General features: G+C 42.0%; 1 protein-coding gene across 1 annotated transcript in view; it reads right to left on the reverse strand.

Annotated features, from left to right (window-relative positions):
• LOC133506379 (striated muscle preferentially expressed protein kinase-like) overlaps positions 1 to 23,635 on the reverse strand; it is a 43,067-nt gene that overhangs the window by 1,011 nt on the left and 18,421 nt on the right. Inside the window, exons 5-37 of the mRNA XM_061830465.1 lie at positions 20,688 to 20,845; positions 20,523 to 20,611; positions 20,256 to 20,431; positions 19,498 to 19,681; positions 18,777 to 18,850; positions 18,543 to 18,701; positions 18,263 to 18,452; positions 13,535 to 13,764; positions 13,347 to 13,466; positions 13,163 to 13,267; positions 12,717 to 12,923; positions 10,535 to 10,658; positions 10,289 to 10,461; positions 10,107 to 10,219; positions 9,866 to 10,034; positions 9,637 to 9,736; positions 9,036 to 9,236; positions 8,748 to 8,805; positions 8,587 to 8,664; positions 8,336 to 8,508; positions 8,227 to 8,253; positions 8,004 to 8,156; positions 7,867 to 7,909; positions 7,724 to 7,789; positions 3,533 to 6,155; positions 3,254 to 3,421; positions 2,529 to 2,651; positions 2,158 to 2,322; positions 1,486 to 2,080; positions 1,165 to 1,404; positions 868 to 1,091; positions 404 to 479; positions 162 to 311 (exon numbers count right to left, since the gene is read on the reverse strand). Coding sequence (XP_061686449.1) covers positions 162 to 311; positions 404 to 479; positions 868 to 1,091; positions 1,165 to 1,404; positions 1,486 to 2,080; positions 2,158 to 2,322; positions 2,529 to 2,651; positions 3,254 to 3,421; positions 3,533 to 6,155; positions 7,724 to 7,789; positions 7,867 to 7,909; positions 8,004 to 8,156; positions 8,227 to 8,253; positions 8,336 to 8,508; positions 8,587 to 8,664; positions 8,748 to 8,805; positions 9,036 to 9,236; positions 9,637 to 9,736; positions 9,866 to 10,034; positions 10,107 to 10,219; positions 10,289 to 10,461; positions 10,535 to 10,658; positions 12,717 to 12,923; positions 13,163 to 13,267; positions 13,347 to 13,466; positions 13,535 to 13,764; positions 18,263 to 18,452; positions 18,543 to 18,701; positions 18,777 to 18,850; positions 19,498 to 19,681; positions 20,256 to 20,431; positions 20,523 to 20,611; positions 20,688 to 20,845 — 7,534 coding nt within the window. The remainder of the gene's footprint in view (positions 1 to 161; positions 312 to 403; positions 480 to 867; positions 1,092 to 1,164; positions 1,405 to 1,485; positions 2,081 to 2,157; positions 2,323 to 2,528; positions 2,652 to 3,253; positions 3,422 to 3,532; positions 6,156 to 7,723; positions 7,790 to 7,866; positions 7,910 to 8,003; positions 8,157 to 8,226; positions 8,254 to 8,335; positions 8,509 to 8,586; positions 8,665 to 8,747; positions 8,806 to 9,035; positions 9,237 to 9,636; positions 9,737 to 9,865; positions 10,035 to 10,106; positions 10,220 to 10,288; positions 10,462 to 10,534; positions 10,659 to 12,716; positions 12,924 to 13,162; positions 13,268 to 13,346; positions 13,467 to 13,534; positions 13,765 to 18,262; positions 18,453 to 18,542; positions 18,702 to 18,776; positions 18,851 to 19,497; positions 19,682 to 20,255; positions 20,432 to 20,522; positions 20,612 to 20,687; positions 20,846 to 23,635) is intronic.

Below are 23,635 nucleotides of genomic sequence, written 5' to 3' on the forward strand. Positions count from 1 at the left end.
ATGTACTTAATTTAATGAGTTTTAGTGACTCATTTTCCAAATAAAAAAGTCCTAGAATCTTGGTGTGCGTTTCTGTCTGAGTAGATTTCTGTACCCTTTTTTCGTGATGGCATATTTAAGCTCCTTTTTATACAGAGCTTTCAAGTGTAAAGATTTCTCACCAAGCAAAGCTGCTCAGCATCTTCTTAACAAAGGCTGTGGCAGTTTGGGACACGTTGGGGTACAATCTCGTTGGGTCAAACTTCGCCATCAGAATTCTGGTTTTCACACGCTGAGGGTCTTTTTCTTCAAATGGCAGCTGGCCGCTGAGCCTTCCCATACAATATAGAAACAATTTGGCGTTTATTGTGTAAGAGCCAAAAATGGGTCAGAGTGAGTCATGAAATTCAGAAATTAAACTCACATGATGTAAGTTACAACGCCAACAGTCCAAATATCTGCAGGTGGCCCTACTACTTCGCCTTTCACAACCTCAGGAGCTTCAAACAAATTTTTCAGATGGGTGAAATTGTGTAGTTCATACGTGTCAAACTGTAAGAGGCCATTGCACAAGAGCTGGGCCTCTAGACGATTTTGTGTGGAAATTTTTTTCCTTGACTTTTGTCAAGTATGCTGCCTTTGCCTGATGGGGACAACCGTGAAATGTGTAGTGAATGGAACTCTAGCAAAGGTTACAACATTTAGTGACGATCAAACAGTCTCTCTGGCTACTTCAACTGAGTTATGACCTTAAAAACAAGCTTGTAATTTTCGGCATATCGTTTTACATTTATGTGGTCATAACTAGTCCCCTAAGGGTCACAATTACTTTAAAGGGAGCTGTGATGAAAACAACGACATCTTTTATAGATAAATGATTGTCCTCACCCATGTATTCCAGTGTTATAGCACTCAAGTCCTGTTGCTTGAGACTGAGTGGGTTGAAGCTCCGCGCACTGCCAAAATCCACAATCTTGATGGTGTTGAGGTTTGTCACCATAATATTATCGGGTTTAAGGTCCAGGTGAAGGACCCGACGGTTGTGCAGGTACTCAACTCCTTGAAGGATTTGGACCAAGTAATGGACCACGTCATCCTCAGAGTAGCGGAACCTATTGGGAAAAAAAACAACATGAGTGTGTACTCGTGTACACTAAATTGACTGAGCGTTTGCAACCTGTTTACCTTTCAATGAGGCTGCGTAGTAGCTCTTTGCCAGTGCAGTACTCTGCCACCAGCACGACATAGCGTGGTGTGACATAGGCCTCATGAAGAGCCATAATTTTTTCATTGTGGAGAGATTTCAGAATCTCATACTCTTTTAACACTTCCTTTTTGTTCTCCTGGCTGTAGGGAATGATTTTCGCCATGTACATTTTCCCTGTGGCATTCTCACGGCACTCGCGAATGACTCCAAAGCGACCTCTGTCAAAAAATAGTTGGATTCTATATGTAGGATTTAAAGTTTAATGGTAAATATTGTAAATCCAAGTAGTTTTCCCTCACCTGGATTTCTCTTCCAGGAAGGTGTAAGGTTTCTGTGGAATCCCTTGGCGCAAAGACGAGGAGGGCATAGCACCACCAGCTGGTGTTCCTCTTGTGGGTGTACAGGTCCCTTCACCAATGGGGCTAAGACTGGATGTCTGAAGCACTTTAGAGGAGAATGAGATTGGAGATGGGACCATAGAGGCTATTGTGGTTGGGATGTAAATGGGTCCTGAGGCAGGTTTGGTGGGAGTTGAAGGAGGAGTTCCAAGAGTGGTTTTGCTCTGTGTCATAGGAGACACAATATTTACTGGACTCTGGAGCTTTGGTGCTACAAATGGTGCAGATGGAAGTCTAGCGCTTATTTTTGGAACATCCTGCGTGTTTGTGATGGAAGATGGAGATGACAAGGTCGCTATCAATTTAGAAGCCCTGTCGGATGATGGCAGTACTCCTGGAGGCTGGGATGCCACAGATGAAGTTGCGAATTCAGGACCTGTCATGGTGGCAGTGGTAATGGTAAACATGGATGTGAATGGTGGAGGACATGAGGAGTCCACCAGATGCTCAGGTATGACAGTCTTAACATCAGGTGCCATGGGTGAACCCTCGATAGCTGAACACACAGCAGTACTTGTATTTACACACATATTTTGCTGCTTCGGCATCGTTAGCCTAAAATTTGAAAAATACCTGCTGAGTCCAAACTGACTGGAGCTGAACAATTGCTATGTGGCCCTTGTCCTGCCTTGTTCACGCAGCACACGCGAAATTGGAACCAGACACCTTGTGGTAAGTCTGTCACATTGTAGTAACAGTCAACCACGCCGGTAGCAATAGTTTTCCACGTTGAATCTCCTATAGAAACGAGATGTAATTCATGTCTTTTCTGAAAAACTTTACAACATAAAGTATATTAATGCTAGACAAAATAAAAGTATATCTATTTTTTTTTCATTGTGTTGCACAGGAAAATTATGTATTATCTCCAAAGACAAATATGAAGTCCACAGTTTCACGTCTCCTTATTGGTAAAATTTCAAATTTAAGATGTTATTTTTCACCTTCAGTCTTTCTTTCCAGAGTGTAGCTGCACGGAGGCTTGGTATCGGACGGCTTCCACAGCACCAGGGCTGTGTTGTCGTACGTCTGAGGGACTTCAGGTGTTCCAGGCCGCTTGGGAACATCTTTAGTAGTTGTGGAATAGGGGAAAAGTACCAAATGAGGTGATGGTTACTACTGACTGAATATATTCTTGTTATGAAAAACAACAATGTTTGTTTTCCTGAGTTTTCTTATAGTGTGAATAAGACAGATAACGCCATTATGTCAGACAAGCACTGGCTTACTGACACACTCATGAGTCGGCCATCTGTATTAGTGGTTCAATAAAGAACAAAAAATTCCAACACCCTCAACACAAATTAATTCAAGAACAGATATTGCATCATATGGGACATATAATTTCAAGACAGAGTTAATTTCAAGCGTTGTGGGCGCATGGAGAAAGTCAATCTCCCAAAAAAAGGGGGGTGGGGGTGGGGGTGGGGGGGTGCGCCCAAAAAACATTTGAAAACCACTGCCTGAATCGCAGCCTGGCTCAGTCCATCTCCTCCGCGGATAGCTCGGGCCATTAGTACTTTATTTGTATTCATTCCATTCCCTCTCCCAGTTTTAAGTCCACCATAATTTAAATGCAATGTCGGAGTGATGCTGACTGTGAAAAGTCATTTGAAAAATAGCAGGGAGGTCAATGTTTGATGAATGCTGTGTAAAACAAGCCACTTACAAGCTATCGTCAGTGTACAAGAAGTGGTGATGGAGGCGATGGGGTTGGAAGCTACACACTCGTATACTCCAGCATCTATTTGACTGCACTTCTGGATGGTAAGAAGCTGCCTGCCGTCTGGATGGGAGATAAGACTGATTCGGTCGTTTACATCCACAGCTTTCCGATCTGCAACACAAAAAACAATGCATATACTGTAACACAGAATTAGAATTTGTAATGTTTAATACATGATACAGCGTGTGAATGCCACCAGCACTTAGAATGGAAGCAAGAGACCTTTCATCCATGCGATGTGAGGATGCGGACTTCCGGCAGGGAGACAACTGAGATTGAGCTGCTCTCCCTCCAGCAGGATTTGGTCTTTGAGCTTGATGTGGAACACAGGTGGGAAATCCGAAGCGGAACGGACAAATGTCTTAGTGTGGGAACTGTTTTCCTTTTCTGGGGTGGGTAAAAGGAGTTCACCCTGACAAGGCGCTTTGTCTTTTTTGTTCTTGGTCAAACCCCACCTGTCCCATCTAGACCACCGATCATTCTCTTTCTCAGAATGAACACTCGAAGCGGATTCGATCGACTCCTTCGACATGCCCTCGCCTGCCTGTTTTGCAAGTTGATTCTCAGGCACACCCATTCCTTCCAGTCCTCTCCCCTCAGAGTGTGAGTGGCGATGTCGAGAAAAGAGGGGGGTCCTCTTTTCCTCTGTCTTCTCGTGTCTTTGATCTGACAAACTGCATATTTTTGCAGCATTTCCTCTGACTTTATTCTCAAACTTTTGTCGCATTGCTAAGATGGGAGAATCTGTAAGTCTCCTCAGATCAGATGCTTTCTGACTTCTCTCTGAAACTTTATTCTTCCTGTCCTCAGACTGGCTTCTTATTTTGGCTGAGATACCTGCAACTTTGGACTCAAACACACGCCTCATAGTGGAAACTGCAGACTCTTCAGCTTTTGTTCGTTCTCGTTCTGTCTGTTCCTTTGTATCCAGGGATTTACTTCGACCAACTGCCCAATAAACCCTCTTATGGGTTACGCTTTCCTGAGCACCCTGAGACTGTCTTTCCTTTGATTTTTCCCCCTTTTTGTCAAGTGATATTGATCTCTTTCCCCGCATTGAAAACCTCCCAATAAGACTCATCCCTGGTTCTTTCTCCTTATCTTCCCTTAAGTCTTGAACTGATTTAGATTTCTCCTGTAGCTCTTTTGAGAAGATTTCAAGCGGGGCTCCGATCTGCCCCGGTCTGTAAACCTCATCGCCTCCACCACCGATCTTTCGGTTCAACGTAGGTGATTTTTCCTCAGATTTGTTTCTGGTTAGCTTTCTGAGGCCACGGGACAAAGATGACTCGCGCTTCTTGAATCTAGCTTCAAAGACCTCCTCTGAGTCAATGTCTTTGATATCTGTTCTAAGTCGTGGGTGGTGCGGCATCCCAGGAATGTCTGGGTTTAAAACTGAGGATATGGAAGCAGAGGATCGGTCAGCAGTTGCCACTTTGGCAAACACAGCTGGGTGTTGAGATGTTGAGGTCGCTTTAGGGTCATGTTCTTTCAACTTGTCAGGCACTTTGTCATATGTTCCAGATGAGCCTCCAACAGCCTCAGTGATATTTTCATGCACAGAGGATGCTTTTGTGTTTTGTTTTGTTTTTTCATCTTCAATCACTTGTGCTTTATGGTTAAGAGAGTCCAGATATACTTTCATTTTTTCTTTTGCTTCATCATCTTCTTCTATCACAATTAGAGGAGTCACAAGTGAGGATGAGCTCTGTTCATATTCAGCCCTGTTCAGTTTTTCATCATTGGTCCTTTTCTCTTGAGTGTTAAATTTTTGCTTTTGGTCTACTTCGCCTGCTGTTGGGTATATAAATGAGCCACGGTTTATGGGTGACTCCAATGCTGTTTGCTCTGTTATTGCAGACATGGATGTTGCTTCCTGAAGCTTCTTCCCATCTGAGCTGCTAATCCTAATAGATGGGATTTCTAAGGGAGCTCCATACCTGCGATGAAGGGGCATAGGTTCAGAATCTCCTTGAGTGAAGGAGGCGCTTTTTTGAAAAACTTTGGTCTTTGGTGTGTCCTGTTCGGCACTGTCAGAGGATGCAGCTCGCACGAGTGTCGATGGCCCAGCTCTGGATCTCCTCAGGTTGCGATCGAGAGACCCCGTCTGCCTTTCATCTTCCATTCCAAGTGTTTCAAATAAGGGCCCACGCAGGCCGCTCATCTTTTTGTCCATACTTCCTCCCCCGAGTAGCCGCTGTCTCATGAGCTCCAGTTTCAAGGCATAATCCTCCTGGCTTAGTTTTCCCATTCCAGGGCTTGGGCTACGGTTAGGCAATTCCAGAGAAACTGTCTTTTTCAGGCTATTGCCACTCGTTTCTGTAGCTTCATTGATATTGCCCTTTTCAAGGTCTATGTGAAGCAGCAACGCAGAGTCGGCAGAGCTGCCTCTTCTCATGGTAGATCTTCTTGCTTTTGTCTGAGACTCATCAGTCTCTGCACTGGATCCTTTTATAAATGGAGCTCTTTTTGTCTGTTGAAGCATGTCTTCATCTGGGATACTGCTTTTGTGTGTCACACTTTTACCAATTTCTCCTTTGACACCAGCTGTGTCAGAGTTTTCCTTAGTTCTTTCAGCAGTATCATGGGACCCCTCTTTAATGTGTTCATCCCCAGGAATTTCATTCAAGGAGACTCTGGAACCGGAAAAGAACATAGATAGTGGCATAGGAATGAAAGGAATCTCATCCACGTCTGCATCTGAGTCAGAGGATGATGAAGAAGGTGGGGGTGAGCCATCTTTTAAATGCCGTGCCACAGCAATCGACACATGGCTAGTCACATCGTTAAGTAGCTCTGGGATTGTCCTCATCACCATTTTTGATTTGTAACTGATTAGGGAGCGCTGAGAAGAAAACAGAAGAATAGTAGTGAAGAAGTAGTTTTTGAATATGTATAAAAATTAGATAAAAATCTGACAGTTTGTGTGGCACACACCAAAAAATATAATGAAACATGTTTGGATTTTTGTGGTTAGAGTGAGTCATATTCAGAGATCTATCAATCAACTTCAATATAACCTCTTGACTTCACTGGTGTCACAAGTAACTGCAGCCTCTCCCAATGAATTCAAGATGGTGGCAGAAGGATTATGGACTGCCAGTCAAATGCAGGGCACATTTATACCTGACTACAAATTTGCTACCTTCGTGAAGTCTAGTTTCACACCAGCACAAAAGGCAACTACCATAAATGATGATCATCCAATCGAGTGAAACATTGGTTAACAAACGATCCGGTTGATGAACATTTCAGCTTATGAATTAAATTTTCAAAAAATATTACCTCCCTCCATGCACTTGTATTCTTTGATGAACAGGAATGAATGTGCATATGGCTCAGGTGTGCTATTTTCTCACACTGAGTCAACCATCAATGCATTGTGGCTGCATTGTAAGTACAGTACAGTAATATATCAATCATCTTCCAACCTGCTTGTCCACAAGGGTCAGCGGAGTGCAGCCAACTTTGAGCGAAAGGTGGACTACACCCTGATTTGTTTTTTTTAAATATTTTTTAGTTTTATGTTGATTACCTCAAAGAATGGCTTCTAAGAAACAAAACTGCTAGTGAAAGTGTTATCAGGCAGCTTAATTTAATCACTTGCACAAAAGAAGGAAATAATAGCCAATCACAAAGTTTATGGTTACGATTTCCTTGTGCAGTTTAATTTGGTGACTCAACCATTTACACTATTCTGAAGAGCAAAGAGGCAATAAAGGCTGTTGCTGTAATGAAGCAGAGCTAAAATCATGGAAATGGGTTAACAAAAATGTTGTTGATGTCACTAAAAAAGAAAGCACTCGCTGGTGAAAGGATGAGGGAGGTAATCCACTCAGAGCAATGGTGAAAAAGATGAAAGAGAGGGCAAAAATTATGTTGAGACCCAACATGCTGGATCCTGCTGAATGAATGGTCAAAAAGAAGAGAGAGGGGGAGGCTAAAAAAACATTTTTTGGACCACACACCAATAAAAAGAACGTGCCTGGTAGATTAATTGAGGACTCTAAATTCCCGTCGGTGTGAAAGTCAGTGCAGATGGTTGTTTGTTCTATGTGCCTCATGATTGGCTGGCAACCAGTTCAGGTTATACACTACCTTCTCCACGAAGATGGATGGGATAGGCTCCAGCACACCTGCGACACTTGTGAGGATAGGTGGCTCAGAAAATGGATATGGGGCTGGAACTTATTAATTTTAGTTCTATTAGTTTCAATGGAAATCATTACCCGTTTGTGAACAGAGTCACAAAACTAATTAATCTTGTATTGTTTGTATAATAACTCACCAACAGCATCAAATTGGTAATTATTGTCCATGTAGTGGTAGATGCAAATATTTGATTAAATGTCATTATATTCTGTAGGTGTACCTCACGCTGTGGTCAGTCAGTGAATATTTTAAGTGTTTTACCTGCCATCGCCTTCTAGACAAAACCTGCTTTAGCCTTGCTGTGCAGATGGTCTTGTTACTTTCGGACTGCATGATAGAGTCATCAATGTTTTTGAAGAGCCGTACTTAAAATTGTAAATGAAACACACAAGTCTGACAGCTACCTTGAACCAAGGGTGACGAAGGCATTCAATGGCACTCGGCCTCCTGAGAGAACAAACACAAGTATGCCACAGTTTAGTCATAGTGTTTAAAAGCGAGAACGATTATCCAAAGTAGATAAATACATCTGAGTACTTACAGCTGGTTGACTACCAGGAGCTTGATGACAAACCCCTTTGCCTCTTTGCAGAGGTCAGAGAACATGCTCTCGTCAAAGGCCACATTATAGTTGCGAATATTTAATACTGTGGCTTTGTCATTTTCACCAGTGAATGGTGACACACCTGTCAGACTAGGATAGTGCATTTATACATAATATGAACTACTGTATGGAAAATGTGTGCACTTGCTGAATGACTTACCAGAGATATGTAATGACCGCCACCGGCCTGCAGGAGACAGCACAAACACGTAAAACAAAACCAATGGGACTGCTTTGTTGCCAGTAGTGCACAGTAAAAGTTGGCCCACCATATGTCTGTTGCTGTCGAGACGGGGGTTTGGTTCACAATCTCTGGTGCCACATATTCTGGTGTGCCATACTTGCAGTAGTGGTCCTCTTGCGACTCCAGTTTGATGGCGTTACCAAAGTCGCAAATGCGGATCTGGTTACTGCCGGCAACTGCCATCAAAATATTTTCTGGCTAATAGCAAATGCAAAGAAGAACAGTCCATTTTCATGTTCCTAAACTCATCCGCTAACATTCTGTGAAGGCAGTTACCTTTATGTCAAGGTGGGCAATGTCTTTATAATGAAGGTACCGAAGGCCTTCCAATACTTGGTGAACACTTTGACGAATCTGTGAAGATGCACAAATGATGATATAATACGAGGTCCAAGTCATGACAGGAGTCCATGAGGGAAAAGCAGAATTCAACCCACTTCCCCCTCTGTGACTGTAGTTCTTCTGGAAATTCGCTCCAACAGTTCTTCGTGACACCTTCGAGCCAAAGCTGAGGAAAAACGCATTGTAGATTCCAACAGATGAAGCACCTAACAACCCCTTTTCTCTTTTGTTATTTGCATTAAACAGTGAGTCAGAGAGGATGTGTGAGACTGTACATGAAAACATGAAGAATTAATGTTTTGGATCTTTCATGTCCTTGGGATGCATTTAAGTACTCCATCAGGTCATTGCCAAATGCATGAAGAACAATACAAAAAGGATACAACTCTGTTATCAGCACCACAGAATTCTTCTTCTCAAAGGCGTCATGGAAGTAGATTATCCGCTCGTGGTCTAGCTCGGACAGCAGTTGCATCTCTTGCAGTGCCGAGGCTTTCCTCTTTCCACGTGCAGATATGAACTTGGCTGCAAAATCCTTCTTTCCCTTTTTCTGGGTCACTCGCTTCACGTAGGAGAAGGTCCCCCTGTTACAAACAGTATGCATATCTGGCTGCATTTTATATTACTTCTGCCAATAACGTTATAGTTCAATAACTATTTTGTTTGTACAATAATGCAAAAACTACTTCTAACAATAATTGTTATTTTCTCTAGTTTTGTTCCTGACAGAGCGCCACACTCCTGATTGCAGAGCTGTTGACCACAGTGTGGTCAGAAAATTGCTTAGGCTTAGGGTTAGCCCTAACCGTTATATAATGCATGTTTTCCCACTATTGTTAACAGCTTCCCATGGTGTTCTTGCTCTTCTCTGTGTTATTGTACTACTATTTATTTTACAGTCAATGGTCTGTTCATTACTGCACTTTGGTTCAGAAACATTACAGCATGCATTGACTCATCCCTCTCAAGGAAGGACACCCACACCTTCCAATTTCTTTGTGGAGATCATAGTAGTCTGTCAAGCGTCGCATCTTCCTGAGGATGGTTCCCTCATCTTCCATTGGTTCGATGGCCTCTTTTGGCTCTGCAGAGAACATGTAAATGTTTACTTTTCTGTTACCTCGTGTGTGTGTGTGTGTGTGTGTGTGTGTGTGTGTGTGTATGTGTGTGTAATGCCTGGAACATGATCTAAATTCCCATGCTTTGTGTAGACCTGTGTGGACTGTCAATTCAGCCTTGCAGGAGTTTGATGCGGCTATATTCTTAGCTGTACAGGTGTACACGCCAGAGTGTTCAGTGCAGGCATTGAGGATCACGAGAGAATACTCTGGGTCATCGTATACAAAGGTGAAGTAACTGCTCTCGGAGAGAAGTAGATCATCCTTTGAAAGATTTAAATAAAACATCAGATATTCAGAGCTGACTTTCAGGAATGCAACAGCAGCAATAATTACCTTGTACCACTGAATGTCTGGATCTGGTTTCCCTTCAACCACAACCGCCAGACGACACGTTTCTCCAAGATACACGTCCACGTCTTCCATGATGGTTTCAAACTTTGGTGGGTCTGTAGAATAGAGATGAAAATAAGTCCTGCCATTTTGAACTGAGCTAACTATATATGCTGTGGTCCAACCTGCCATGACCAGCTGCAGCGTGCAGAGGTCACTGCCAAACTGGTTGCTGGCCACCGCCACTAGCTGGCCAAGGTCCAATGCCTTCATGCGCTGAAGCTTCAGGGAGTGTTGATTGTCATCCGGCATGCTCATCTCACACACCCCCGGTTTGTGGACCAATACCACGCCCCTCCTAGAAACACAGAAGCGAAATCTCGCAACACATTCACTTAAAGTGAGTGACGATAAAGAGGAAAAATAATTACTTTTTCCAAGTGACAGTGGCGTGCACATGGTTCAGGGTGATGGTGATGCTTACAGGTTGATTCTCAACCACATAAACAATATCAGGTTTGTCCATGATGACTGGAGCTTTTCTCAAATAAGGTCCTGTAAAAAGATGATTTTTGTGTAAATGCTTAGAAATGACCATTCACGATCGTGCCATAACCTGCTAAGGAACAGTCTTTCTTGATCCGTTCCCAAAATCATTCCAATTGCTGTGTCTGCCTGTAGCACAAAAGTTCACCAGATTCACACAGAAACTAAGACAAACATGTTCTGATGGGTTAGGGTTATGATTTTTTTTTCCAAGTTAAAAAAAAAAAATCACATGTAATTTCTTTGTAGCGACATGACACGACTGCCATCTTTGTGGATCTTTCTAAAACAAACAAAAAATAAAATACAATGAGCACTTCAAACCATTTTAAAATCTTCCATGACAAATACATTGACAAAAAAAAAAAGAAAACAGTTGATGACTAAAGTACACGATCAAGTCTACTGCATACACTGCTCTTCTGTACACACTGGTCAAATGTTCCATTTGTGCAATTTAAGTGGCGTTTTTAGAGCAAGAAATACTATTTGAAATGTCACAGTAATTTTGACACATCAAATTGAAGAACCCCTTATAATTTCAGCCTGTATGATCTATAGAGCTCGTGCACCTACGTCATAAAATCACGTGACTTATTTACGTCACCATATTGCTGGTCTCACAAAGCATTGTTCAATGCCAAGTCGATTGGAGACAACACAAAAATATATCTTATAGCACAACTCCCAGAGTCTTGTCCGATACCGTTAGACATTTAGAATGTGAAAATAAACGAGGGTACGTGGAAAAATTAGATAAACTCTGCATAGAAGACCCATATTTAATGCCGAAGTCGATGTTTTTGCTGATAAGAAATTCACTTGCCTTGGAAACCTGGATATGCTCTTGTATCTGTTGAGTAAGTCGTCGAGCTTTCCACGAAAAAGTTTGAAAGCGTATAAAAGTCTGAACGCATACAAATAGTTTGTCGCTGGTTCTGTTCTCACCAGGAATAAATCCCAGATAGTGACGGGTTGACGGGTCATGAACGCAGAAGCCTGTTCGGCCACATGTTAACTTTTTCCGGAATCCATTGATCTTTTCAGCTAGTATTCAATACAAATACCAATATCTAAATAAAGGACTCCTGGTTTTAGACAAACTTGCATTCATTAACTATCATTTAAAAAAAAAAAAAAGACAGAGTTGTCTCCACGGAACGTACACTGAAGCGATTGCGGCCACACTTAATCTCTGTAAACCTCTGCGACAGACATTTTTTTTTAAAATATGCATTGTTTTCAAATGAGTCAATTTGGCATTATAAATACTTCATAATTTTAGATTAAAAATAATTCCTACCTCAAATGAAGTGATCGCTACACAGGCATGTGTATTTGGTTGGGCACCATCCATCATGTTTAATTGCAGAAATCCATTGATCTTTTCTGGTCTTTTCAGTTGGTATGCTATAGAATGATCTCTTTGAATATCTGTCTCATCTGTTGTGACAACCAACAGCACATCAGGTCTCGGGTATTGTAAATATTTTCCTCCGGTTCATTATCTCCCACAATGTCGAGCAGCTCTGTTTGACCGGGTACATGGCGCCGTGAAAACGGTGACGTCACGTGCACGAGCTCTATAGGTGGATATCTTTAACTGAAACTTCTCAGCCATGAGGAGAAGCGTTTCCTCAAGCAGCACATGAAACAAAATGAGTAAGGAAATATGTTGAGGGGAAAAAAAATCAAGTTATGCTGTTTTATTCTTTTTTTAAAGGCATTTTTGGGCCGATATTACATAAAAAGTCCGCCTTTTGCCCGAAGCTAGCTGGAATAGGCTCCAGCACACCCACGACCCTTTTGAAGATAAGCAACTTGGAGAGTGGAATGGAATAGAATGGAATGGCTCCCAAAAATAATTTTTTCCCCTCACACAAAAACTCAATTTCTATGGAACCCATCAGCCAATTCTCAAACTTTAGTGGAAGTGGACATTGCAACCAGACTCAGCATTCTGACTGACTGGCCTTTTGGGGAAATCTTGTCACATTGTGATTCTGAGCGAACAATTTCAACGCAACTGAGATTTTGGACGAGCAGAAAATTCGAAGCCCTGAATACCTCTGTCCAGGAGCTGGACTAGATCTGTGGATGGTGAAGGCTTGCTGAGTGTCTTGCCAGTAGACGTCAGTATTCTGAAAGCATATCGGACACCCTTGGAAAGGCAAGTGACGGTGTAACTGGTTTCTGTCAAGTTAGATGCTACAGTAGACCACTGAATGGAGCCCAGAGGTTGCTGCTGGAGCACATAAAACAAGGAGCCAGGATCTGGAATGCAGCAAGAAAAGCATAAAACCAAATAGCCTACCCTATAGATTGTAGAACTATTGGGTTGATAAGAAAGGCATTTAATGAATGGTTACAATCTAAGATCCAGTATTGTATTTGGATTTAACAACTAAAGCAAGATCTAAAAAAGCAGAGCAAACAACAATAATTTAACAAACTAACAGATGAAAACAAATTTTCACAGGCTTTCACAAAGACTGAAAAAATAAATATGTTACCATGATATGGATCAAATCTTTTTGATTTGTTCCAACTGAGGCTTATAGTTTTTCCTGTGATGGCCTCTATGACTGGGGGGCCATCAGGTGGATCTGGAACAATATCTGTTCAGAAAGCACAAAAGTACATATTCACATGTTGTGAAAGGAACAACTCTTTCAACTCTATGGCATCTGGAGCTACCTGTAACATATAAATGTGCGTAGCAGGCTGCTTTGCCAACTTTATTAGCGATCACGGCCTTGTAGACTCCACCATCAGCATGACAAGCTGTCTGAATCACCAGACTGTGGATATCCCTGTCTGAACAAGACACAGAATTCTCATTTGCCACTTTGCACTCAAATATCGGCTCTTGCATCTTGACTTACTCTGCGTCATTAAGTGCCGCTCGCTGCTTTCAATGCGCTTCCCGTTGTGGTACCAGCTGATAGCTGGATAAGGTAGGCCCGCCACCTTGCAGTTTAGGATGGCCTCTTTGCCTTCTATCACTTCAAGATCGGCCAGAGGTTTGACAAAGTCTGGCATAGTTTTCTTCACCACATCACTCTCCAACTGCTCTGGCTCCTCTGGGATAGATGGCATCTTCTCAAGTTTGGACCTGGACCGTAAGAGATCATAAAGTGCCAAGATTCCACTCTCTTTTTCTTCTTCCCCTTCACTCCACCCAAAAAAAAACTGTTGCCTTGGCCACATAGTTTTGGTTCATCTTATATCATTTTCCATGAATAAGGAAATCAACCCAATTTACCAGAAGCACACAGACAGACAAACTAAAGCTAGAACCCAATGTAAGATGCAACTCAAGGGTCTTGATATTGCAGACTCGAGTGGTGTAGTTGTCCTAGTGCTGACCATAGCGTCTAAATTTCTTAAAACACCTATTCAGTTTTGGTGGATGACTCTTTACCGCAACTACCAAGTCAGGACCTACATTATGTAATTCATTGCCCTCTATATCAGACAGAGCTCTTCCCTTTCCACATCAAATTATCTTCTTAAGGTCCACTTGCAATATATGGCATTTTTTTCACTTTGATCCACTGTATTGCCAATAGTATTCACTCACCTGCCTTGAATCATGTGATTTTAAGTAATATGGCCTTTAAACCCCATGTGGTTTGATATGATGTTAGTCTACCATTTGCAGCTATAACAGTTTATTTGTGGAAACACATTCAACAAGGCTTAGAAGTGAGTTTATTTGTTAGGTCATTCATTAATTTTGGACAACACGGTCTAGCAAAGTGTCCACTCAAAATCAACCCAAAGGTGCTCTATGAGGTTGAAGTCAGGACTCCGTGCAGGCCAGTCAAGCTGTCATCCATGTCTTTATAGACATTGCAATGACATGTTGGAACAGGAAGGGGTAATCCACAAAGTGTTTGACCCATCCAAAATCTCTTGGTATTCTGAAGCATTCCCAAGAGTTCCCTTCCCTGCAGCTCAGGGGCTAATATTTTGGACATTTCGAGGTTTGTGGGAACAGTTCAGAGATGGCCCCTGTTCCAACATGACTGTACATGAGTGCACAAATCAAGGTAGTAAAGACAATGATAAGAAAGTTTGTTGATTAACTTCTTGGGGCTGCAAAAACATGACCTCACCCCTATAAAACAGTTTTGGATGAATTTGAATGGAGACTGAGAGGCAGGCCTTCACATCCAACACAACTTCATAAATGCACTTCAGGAACAAGGGTCTAACGTTCTCATGAACAACTTCCAAAACCTTGTGGAAAGCCTTTCCAGAAAAGTTCAAGATGGCAAAGGGCAGACTGATTTCATATTAAACCCTATGGATAAAGAATGGGATGTCACTTAAAATCATACCTGAATCAAAGCAGGTGAGAGAATATTTTAGATGATGTAGTACAGGGGTGTCAAACATACGGCCCGCGGGCCGGATCTGGCCCGTCTGGTGGTTTGGTACGGCCCGGGGAAGAAAGCTGCATTGTATAAAAAAAATATGAATTTTCTTTAAAATTTGTAGTTCTTGTATTATCCGCTAGGGGGCGCCGTGTTTTAGTACGTGCAGACAACGTGAAAGCAACACTGCGGCGGAACTAGGACCACCTTGACCTGGTAAAATTGAACGTCTGTACAGCGTCTATTGGCGACAATTGCATTATCTACTTTTCCGTTTGCCTCGCACCCTCATCAGCAAAATGTCAAAAAAGGAGAAAAGTCGACACAGAGTGTCGGACTTTTCAAGAATAATGGACATGTTCTTATATGTTCACGGAGGTGAATGGGAAACCCGTGTGCCTGGTGTGCCAGCAGCAAGTTTCGGTGCTTAAAGAATACAATATTCGGCGTCATTACGAAACTCAGCATGGTGAAAAATACAACAGTTTGCATGGAGAATTGAGAAAACAGAAGGTAAATGAAATGATGGCGCGTCTGAAGAAACAGCAATCTGTTTTCACCCGGAGCCGAGAAGCCAGTGACGCTGCGGTGAAAGCCAGCTACCTAATTGCGAGCCAAATAGCAATGGCATCAAAGCCGTACAGTGATGGAGAGTTCATCAAAAACTGCTTGCTGACGGCTGCTGAAATTGTGTGTCCTGAGAAGCGACATGCTTTCGCCAATATAAGATTGACAAGAAATATCGTGGCAGACAGGATTTCGGAACGCTCTGCAGATTTGGACCACCAACTAAAACGCAAAGTGGGGTCATTTGTGGCATTTTCTGTTGCGATTGATGAGAGTACTGATATCACGGACGTCGCTCAACTGCCCATATTCATTTGTGGAGTTGACAAGACTTTGAATGTCACAGAGGAGTTTCTCGAGTTGGTGGCGATGATCGACACCACAACAGCTGAGGACATTTTCAGCTCCGTCGTTGGAGCGCTGGACAGAGTCGGAGCGGACTGGTCACGTGCCGTAAGCCTGGCTACTGATGGTGCGCCGTCAATGATCGGTAAAAAGGCAGGTGTTGTGACAAAGTTCAGAGATAAAGTACAAGCCGCAAATGGGGGAGGTAATTTTTGGACATTTCATTGCATTTTGCATCAGGAGGCATTATGCAGCAAATCGCTAAGAATGGATCACGTCATGGAGGTGGTTGTCCGAACTGTTAATTTCATCCGAGCCCGAGGTCTCAATCATCGTCAATTTGACAGCTTTCTCAGTGGCTGTAACATTATCCGTGGTGTGCCTTATCACACGAACGTACGATGGTTAAGCAGAGGTGCTGTGCTAAAGCGCTTCTTTGATTTACGTGATGAAATCGGACAATTCATGGAGAAAAAAGATAAACCTGTTCAGGAATTACAGTGCCATCTGTGGCTGCAGGACCTTGCGTTTATGGTGGACATCACTGAGCACTTGAATATTCTTAACAAAATGTTGCAGGGACGCAAAAATATCGTAACACAGTATTATGACAGCATACGTGCATTCAAGTTAAAGCTCGGGTTATGGGAGACGCAGGTGGCAAGCGGTGACCCTGCTCATTTTCCCTGTTTAAAAGATATGTGCGCAGCAAGCGTTAATTCTGACGTGAAACGGTACAAAGAGAAGATTTCAGGCCTGTTGATGGAGTTTGAGAAAAGATTTCAGGTTTTTAGCGAACTCGAAACAGATTTTGCAGTTTTTCGCTCACCATTCACAGTCAAAGCTTCTGATTTGCCCGTTGCCATGCAACTTGAAATCATTGATTTCCAGTGTGATGTAGAACTGAAGGACAGATTTGCCTCTGTAAGCTTGGACACATTTTACAAGTACCTCCTACCAGGCTATCCCGCATTGACAGCACTAGCTGCTAAAACATTGTCCATGTTTGGGACAACCTACCTTTGTGAGCAAGTTTTCTCACTAATGAACATTAATAAAACAAAGCTGCGCTCAAAGCTCACACATAAGCATTTGAATGAGATTCTGAAATTGGCTGCTTCTCAGGACATGATTCCTCATCTTGATGCACTTGTGCAGGATAAACGATGTCAAGTTTCAAGGGCAAATTCCAAGCAAGACGAATAATTGCTGTGAAAGTTATTCATTTGTTCAAATTGCTTTCCAGATGTTGAAAAACAGTGTTTTTAAGTTCCACAAGGCTGGTACTAAATGTTTTTGGAACATTGTTAATATTTCTGTGATCAGTTTTATGTACAACACACTTAAATATATCTTTAACTGTGTAAAAGTGTTGTTAAAATTGCACATACTTTATTTATGTTCTTATGTTATTCTCTTGTTCATAATATATTGTTCATAATGTAAAAGGAAAATTCTGTTAATAAACATTTTGATAATTTACTCATTCTTTGCACTAATTATTAGTATTAGTGACTAATACAAAGGAAAAAAGTGGGCTTATTGTTAGTTCTATGTAATTTTGCAATGAGTTTACTGGTCCGGCCCGCTTGATCTCAAATTAAGCTGTATTCGGCCCGCAGACCAAAGGGAGTTTGACACCCCTGATGTAGTAGGTTTCAAAAAAATTTTTTGGTCACATTTCTGTTTGATCTTTTTATTTGTAGTTGTGTATTTTGATATTGTTTCTACTCGTGGCCCATGTCCTTTGTACATTTCTTACCCATATTTTCCAGTCTGCTTGTTTCGTATTTTGTATTGTACACTGATGACGGCTGGAAAATCGTATTAATGTTGAGATTTCGATGTATTTATTTTGAGCATTTTTTTCCCTCCAGACCGAAGCTTTTATATATCTATAACAATATTTAAGTTGTAATGGAGTACATAAGTTTAGAATCATTCTAAATTCATTTTGAATTTTCCCTTATCGCTACGGGGTGAAATCTTACATGCAGGCTCAAATATGTACGTACACCCCATTAGTATTTTGTCAAGGAGAAGTAAATTTACCCCCAAAAAAAAACATGTAAATTAGACATACCACAGAGCAATGTTATTAAAAAAATTGGTGTGTTTTTTTTAGGTGGTCTGCTGTGAGATTTAGTTTAAATATATCCCTTGGTTAACTAAAGTTTTTGAAACGCTAGGGTAAAGTACGTAGAGTACAGGTGCAATGGAAAATTTGCGTCTGGGTGATTTTTTGGCTGATGACAAAAAAAAGTCAGATTATGTTCTACTTTTTCATGCAATGTAAATTACTTGATTCTGGCATCTTACATGTGAGAAGAGACAGCACCTCTATGTTCTTGTATATAAAGTTCAGCAGTGCATTCCGACTTTCCGTGAATGTTCTGAGCCACGGCCGTATAGAAGCCCTCTGTTTCACTGCTGACGTTGGCAATAATAAGGGAGTGGCGCCCCCCCTCTCTGAGAATGCAAACATTGTCGCTCTCCTCCACTCTTGACTCTGAAGGCAGGGAGAGGAGAAACACGGTATTGCTTGGAAGAACGTGTGAAAGCTTCATAGAAAACCGGAGCAAGTCAGTAGCTTCCCTACCATAGTGCATCCAGGTGACTTGTGGTGCTGGTGACCCGCTCACCTTGCAGTCTAATCGGGCCGTGCGACCTGCGATGACCTCGAGGACGTCCAGTTTGCGTGTGAACAATGGTTCCTTGGACGGAGTCACTTTTAGGTTTGCACTGGAGGTCACCTCATCTAAATATGTCATGAAATGCTTTTATTTTCTTATCACCAGTGTCACGAATCACAACGATTGGGTTAGTTATTCACCTTTAGCTGTGCTCAATTTACAAGTGTACGTTCCACTGTCATCCTCATGAACGGAATTCAGCAGGAGATGGCATCTGAGAGAAAACATGGCATCCAAAAGGAAAATAGACGTGTAAAGTAATGGAATACAAATATTTTGTTGCAATATTTAAAAGGCTTCTGAAGTCATTTACATGTTTTGTTTCTAAATATATTAAATGTGAATTTTACAGAGATTGCATTAAAATGTTTTACACCATCTCAGTCATTGGGGATGAGACCCTGGGGAGAATCCAGGACATTCTGGGGAAAATGGGGTCTGGTGGCTGGCCTAGGAACAGTTTGGGATTCCCTGGGAAGCGCCGGATGATGTTAGCTGGGGAAAGGAAACTCTAGGCTTCTCCTGCTGAAGCTAGCGTCCCTCCGACCCGACCCCGGAGAAGCGGCAGAACATGGATGGATGGAAAAACAAGCCCATGTAGGAACTTGGCCTTTCTGGCATGAATCAGTCCTACTCCAAAATATAAAAGTTCAGTGCCTTCATTCCATTAGTAACTATTCAGAATAACTGTATTTAAGTGGTTAGAACGGACCCGTTTATAACACTACACCATGTAGTTATCCACCAGCCACTTGTACTTTTACCCAATTATTTCCGGTGATTCATACAAGGCAGAAGAAGACACAAACGAGACTGTTGGGATTTTAACAAGAAAAAAAAAAGGGAAAACGATGAACTTGCCTCCGGCCATCGAAGTGCATCTTGCAGTTTAGCAGCGCTGGCTGGATCAGCTTCCCATTGGACAGCCAATCCACATCGACGTCTGGAGGTCCAGTGATGTGACATTCAAACCTGGCAGACTCACCAGCCTGCACCAGCAGATCTTTGACTTCTTGGATAATTTTCAGGAAGGTCTGTGTCGCAGCTGTTGATCAATAAAAATGAACATAAACACAGGTACTATACACTGTTTGTACTGATACATTAATTTAAATGTGAAATACCTGATGCAGAGCAAAGTATTCTCAATAACCCTCTGAATATGAATACACAAAAAAAGAAATTGACTTTTTGCATGGAGTGAGATAATCTTTGTGGGTAAAATGTCAAGAGATGGATAACGTGGACACCAACGAGAAACAAGAAATTTTGGATAGGGAAATGTGGCCACTAATGAGCAATTTTGCCACCATCCAGGGGAATAATCGGTTGTTATGAAAATCAGTGAGCCATCTGCCACACTTGGCAATAACAACCCTTGTAGTATATAGAATACACAGTACAGTACCAGAGTGCACACCCACCAGAGATAAATGGGACTCCTCAGCTAAATTTTAGAGCTGACGAAGCCTTTTGCATGAAAGGTGAAACGTCTCCAACAACCAAGAAGAGTCCGGTGTCCTTGATTAAGTTTTTTTTTTTTTTTTTTGTGGACAGGATGCTTGAGAATTTACACAGATGAATTGGTCGGGATCCCGATTTTTTTGTTAATCACTCACCTTTGACCTCAACTTTACATTCCCCCTGCTTTGTTCCGCACTCATTAATAAGCTTGCAGGAATAAACCCCTCCGTCAGACCTCTGTGCTGAGATGATGCTGATCTCACTGGCCCCGTCCTCCGTCTGCCTCAAGGAGAGGCGTCCTGCTGTCTTCACAGGGACCTTATCCTTTTGCCTGGGTCATTAAAACAATGACGTGGTCAGTAGCAGGTAATTAAACAGAACATGAGCTAATGTCTGGCCAAAGCATGAGTAAAATGTCTCACCAGTAAACCATCGGTTTGGGCTGCCCAGCGACCTTTACTGAGATGAGAATATCTTGGCCCTCCATGACTGCTTGGTCACATGGCGTCACCTTTTTAAAACATACCATGTAGTGGGTAATGGGTGATAATTTTGCTGGATGATTGTCTGCTTTGCGAGTCCCCTACCTGGAAGGAGGGAGGCTCCTTGAAATGGACACTTTTAGACAGACCAGAAGCACCTCCATGGAGTTCCATCACCCCCACCTGTGGACTCAGGTGCTTCTCATCTGAGTAGTGGGCAGTGCTTCTTACCTCTGGAGTTCTGAATACTCTCCCTCTTTGCCCTGAAAGAGTAGGAAATGCAAAATTGCAAATCCTATTTGAATTTCAAGCATTCTGCTCTTTTCAAAAAAGGCTCATGAAAAAGCCACACTTTGTTCATTTGCTCAATTTCGTGCTCATCAGTTTTCAAACATCAAATCACCAACAGGACCTCTTAAACCTCTGGATTGTAACAAGCTGTCTACTTTTCTTTGCTTAAAGTTTTGAAATTGGCAGAGGTAGCATAGTGACGTGGAAAGTCCACACAGCAGATAATGAATGAATCCCATAATTCCTGACTCATTAACTTGCTTATTCCCAGAGTCCTCCAGAGCAACTGCTGTGTATGGACCATTGTGTCAAAATACATTGAGAGCTGGGTGGAGCAGCATTGGTCCACTTGTGTTTCCAAATCCACCTCAAGGGCTAATGGCTGCTTTCTTGCAAGCACGCTGAGGCGTTCAGACCAGTGGGAAGCACGGGTTTCTGGCTAGTTCTCTTTTCTTTCCCCTGGTTCTGCTGCTCTCGACCCATGACTTTCATGTGACACTTCTTCATAAAAGTGAAACTAAACACTAAGTATTTATCAACTATCCATCCATTTTCTTACCCGGTCATCCTCACAAGGGTCGTGGGGGTTCTGGGGACCATCCCAGCCGTCATCGGGCAGGAGGCGGGGTAAACCCTGAACTGGTAACCAGACAATCGCAGGGCACAGACAGAAAGACTACAGTTGCACTCACAATCACACCTTGGGGCAATTTAGAGAGTCCAATTAACGTTGCATGTATTTGGGATGTGGGAGGAAACCAGAGTGCCCGAAGAATTACAATTTAACTTGTATAAGATTTTTTTTTCTATGTTGTCATAACCCTGCAAACACAGTTTTTATGTTGGTACTGCAGTTTCTAAGCCGTGTCAATATGGCTTTTAACAAAATATTTAGTCCAACCCTAAACATTTAGATTTCGAATTTCACATTTACATGTAAAATATAGTATAGTATAAGTAGTAGTACAAGTGTATTGTTAACATTTAGTTATAATATTTAGATTTAGATATACCGGTAGATTTATTATTTAGGGCGGTACAGTGGGCGGCAGCTGAGCAAATCTGCCTCACAGTTCTGAGGACCACGATTCAAATACTGGCCCTGTGTATGTGGAGTTTGCATGTTCCCTCCGTGCCTGGGTAGGTTTTCTCAGTGGGCTCCAGTTTCCTCCCACATCCCCAAAATATACAGGCTAGGTTAACTGAAGACTCTGAATTGCCCATAAGTGTGATAGTGCGTGCGAATGGTTGTTTGTTTATATGTGCCCTGAGATTGACTGGCAACCAGTTCAGAGTATACCCCGCCTTACATTTGTAACATAATTTAAAATTAGATTTTAAAATATATATTTAGATATAACTTAGCTGCCTTCAAGTGAAAGGTGGGGTATAACATGGGTTGAACATTGGCTATATGTATACAAACAACCATTTGCTCTAATGTTGACACCTAAGGACAATTTTGAGTCTTCATTTTTTTTCCCAGCATGCAGGTTTTGAACATGGAAGGAAATCAGAATAAACTTGTAAACCGCACACAAGTGCAGGGAGAACATCCACACACAGGAACAACAAACTGGAAGTCCAGAGATTTAACCTTAGAATTGTGAAACTGATGAAGTACATAGTTAGATCTTGACCGTCCCTGTCCATGGAAAAATTTAAAGAATCCCTCCATCCATCCATTTTGCAAGCCACCTATCCACACAAAGTTGCAGGAGTGCTAGAGCCTAGGTCAGCTAACTTCGGGTGAAAGGCAGACTATACCCTGAGCTGGTTGCCAGTTAGCGCTGGAATCGATGACACACTGCCCACACCAAAGACAGGCATGTGTGCCACTACACCATTAGTGACTGGAAAATTAGCAGTATTGCTGGGTTTGTTTGTTTGTTTGTTTTTTTTAACAGTTTAACATAGGACAGTTCATATTCCAGTGAAATGCAACAACATGTAGAGTCAGCTTTGCAGGGGATAAATAGCACTTGTGGTCTTTATGTACACCTGCCAAATCTTTAAAAGCTGCTACACACATCTGGGCCTACTTTCGGGAAATAAAACGTTTGATGTTTCGGGCATCCTGATGGCCTCACTGCCATTGACTCTTTTACAAATTATATTGCTCTCCGATCACCAAATGGACAGTAAGAAATGCCTCAATTCTAAACCCGTGTGATTTTATTTGCTGGAGGTTGGAAGAAAAGTTGTTGAGTCAGTTTGCTTCCTGGAATTCATTTTCGCTCGTGCTGCCTGGAGAACATCAAGCGAGATTAAAAAAAAAAAAAAAAAACTCAAACAGGGACACAAGGCAGAGGCCCTGAAGAAGGAGAGTGGCTAAAAATACTCCAGCAAGGTGGTCTCACTGGCCTAATATGGCAACAGAGGCCCAAGCTTCTGGTGACACCCTTTGCATTTGTGGACAAAACTGCATCATGCATGACTAGAGAAGATACATGATATAGACACATTTGGTTAACAATTTTCTCTCAATCAAAGGTTTCTCAGTCCTGGAAAGCCTGCTGTTCATTCTCAAGTTTTTAACTCTGAATGGTATTGCCATGGTAACCACCACTGCAATGAGGGGTAGGTCCGGTGCTCTCATGTCCATTACCTCAATCTCCTCTTTTAATATCACTTCTATTTCTACTTTTACCTTTTTTGACCAATTGTTCTTCAAATAACTTTCTTATCTTTAGACCTGGATGCAAATATTGGTGTATACATGGGTATTGAATGTAACAATAATAGTAATCAAGCATAGAAAA

This window comes from Syngnathoides biaculeatus, chromosome 2 (assembly GCF_019802595.1).
Source record: "Syngnathoides biaculeatus isolate LvHL_M chromosome 2, ASM1980259v1, whole genome shotgun sequence".
NCBI lineage: Eukaryota > Metazoa > Chordata > Actinopteri > Syngnathiformes > Syngnathidae > Syngnathoides > Syngnathoides biaculeatus.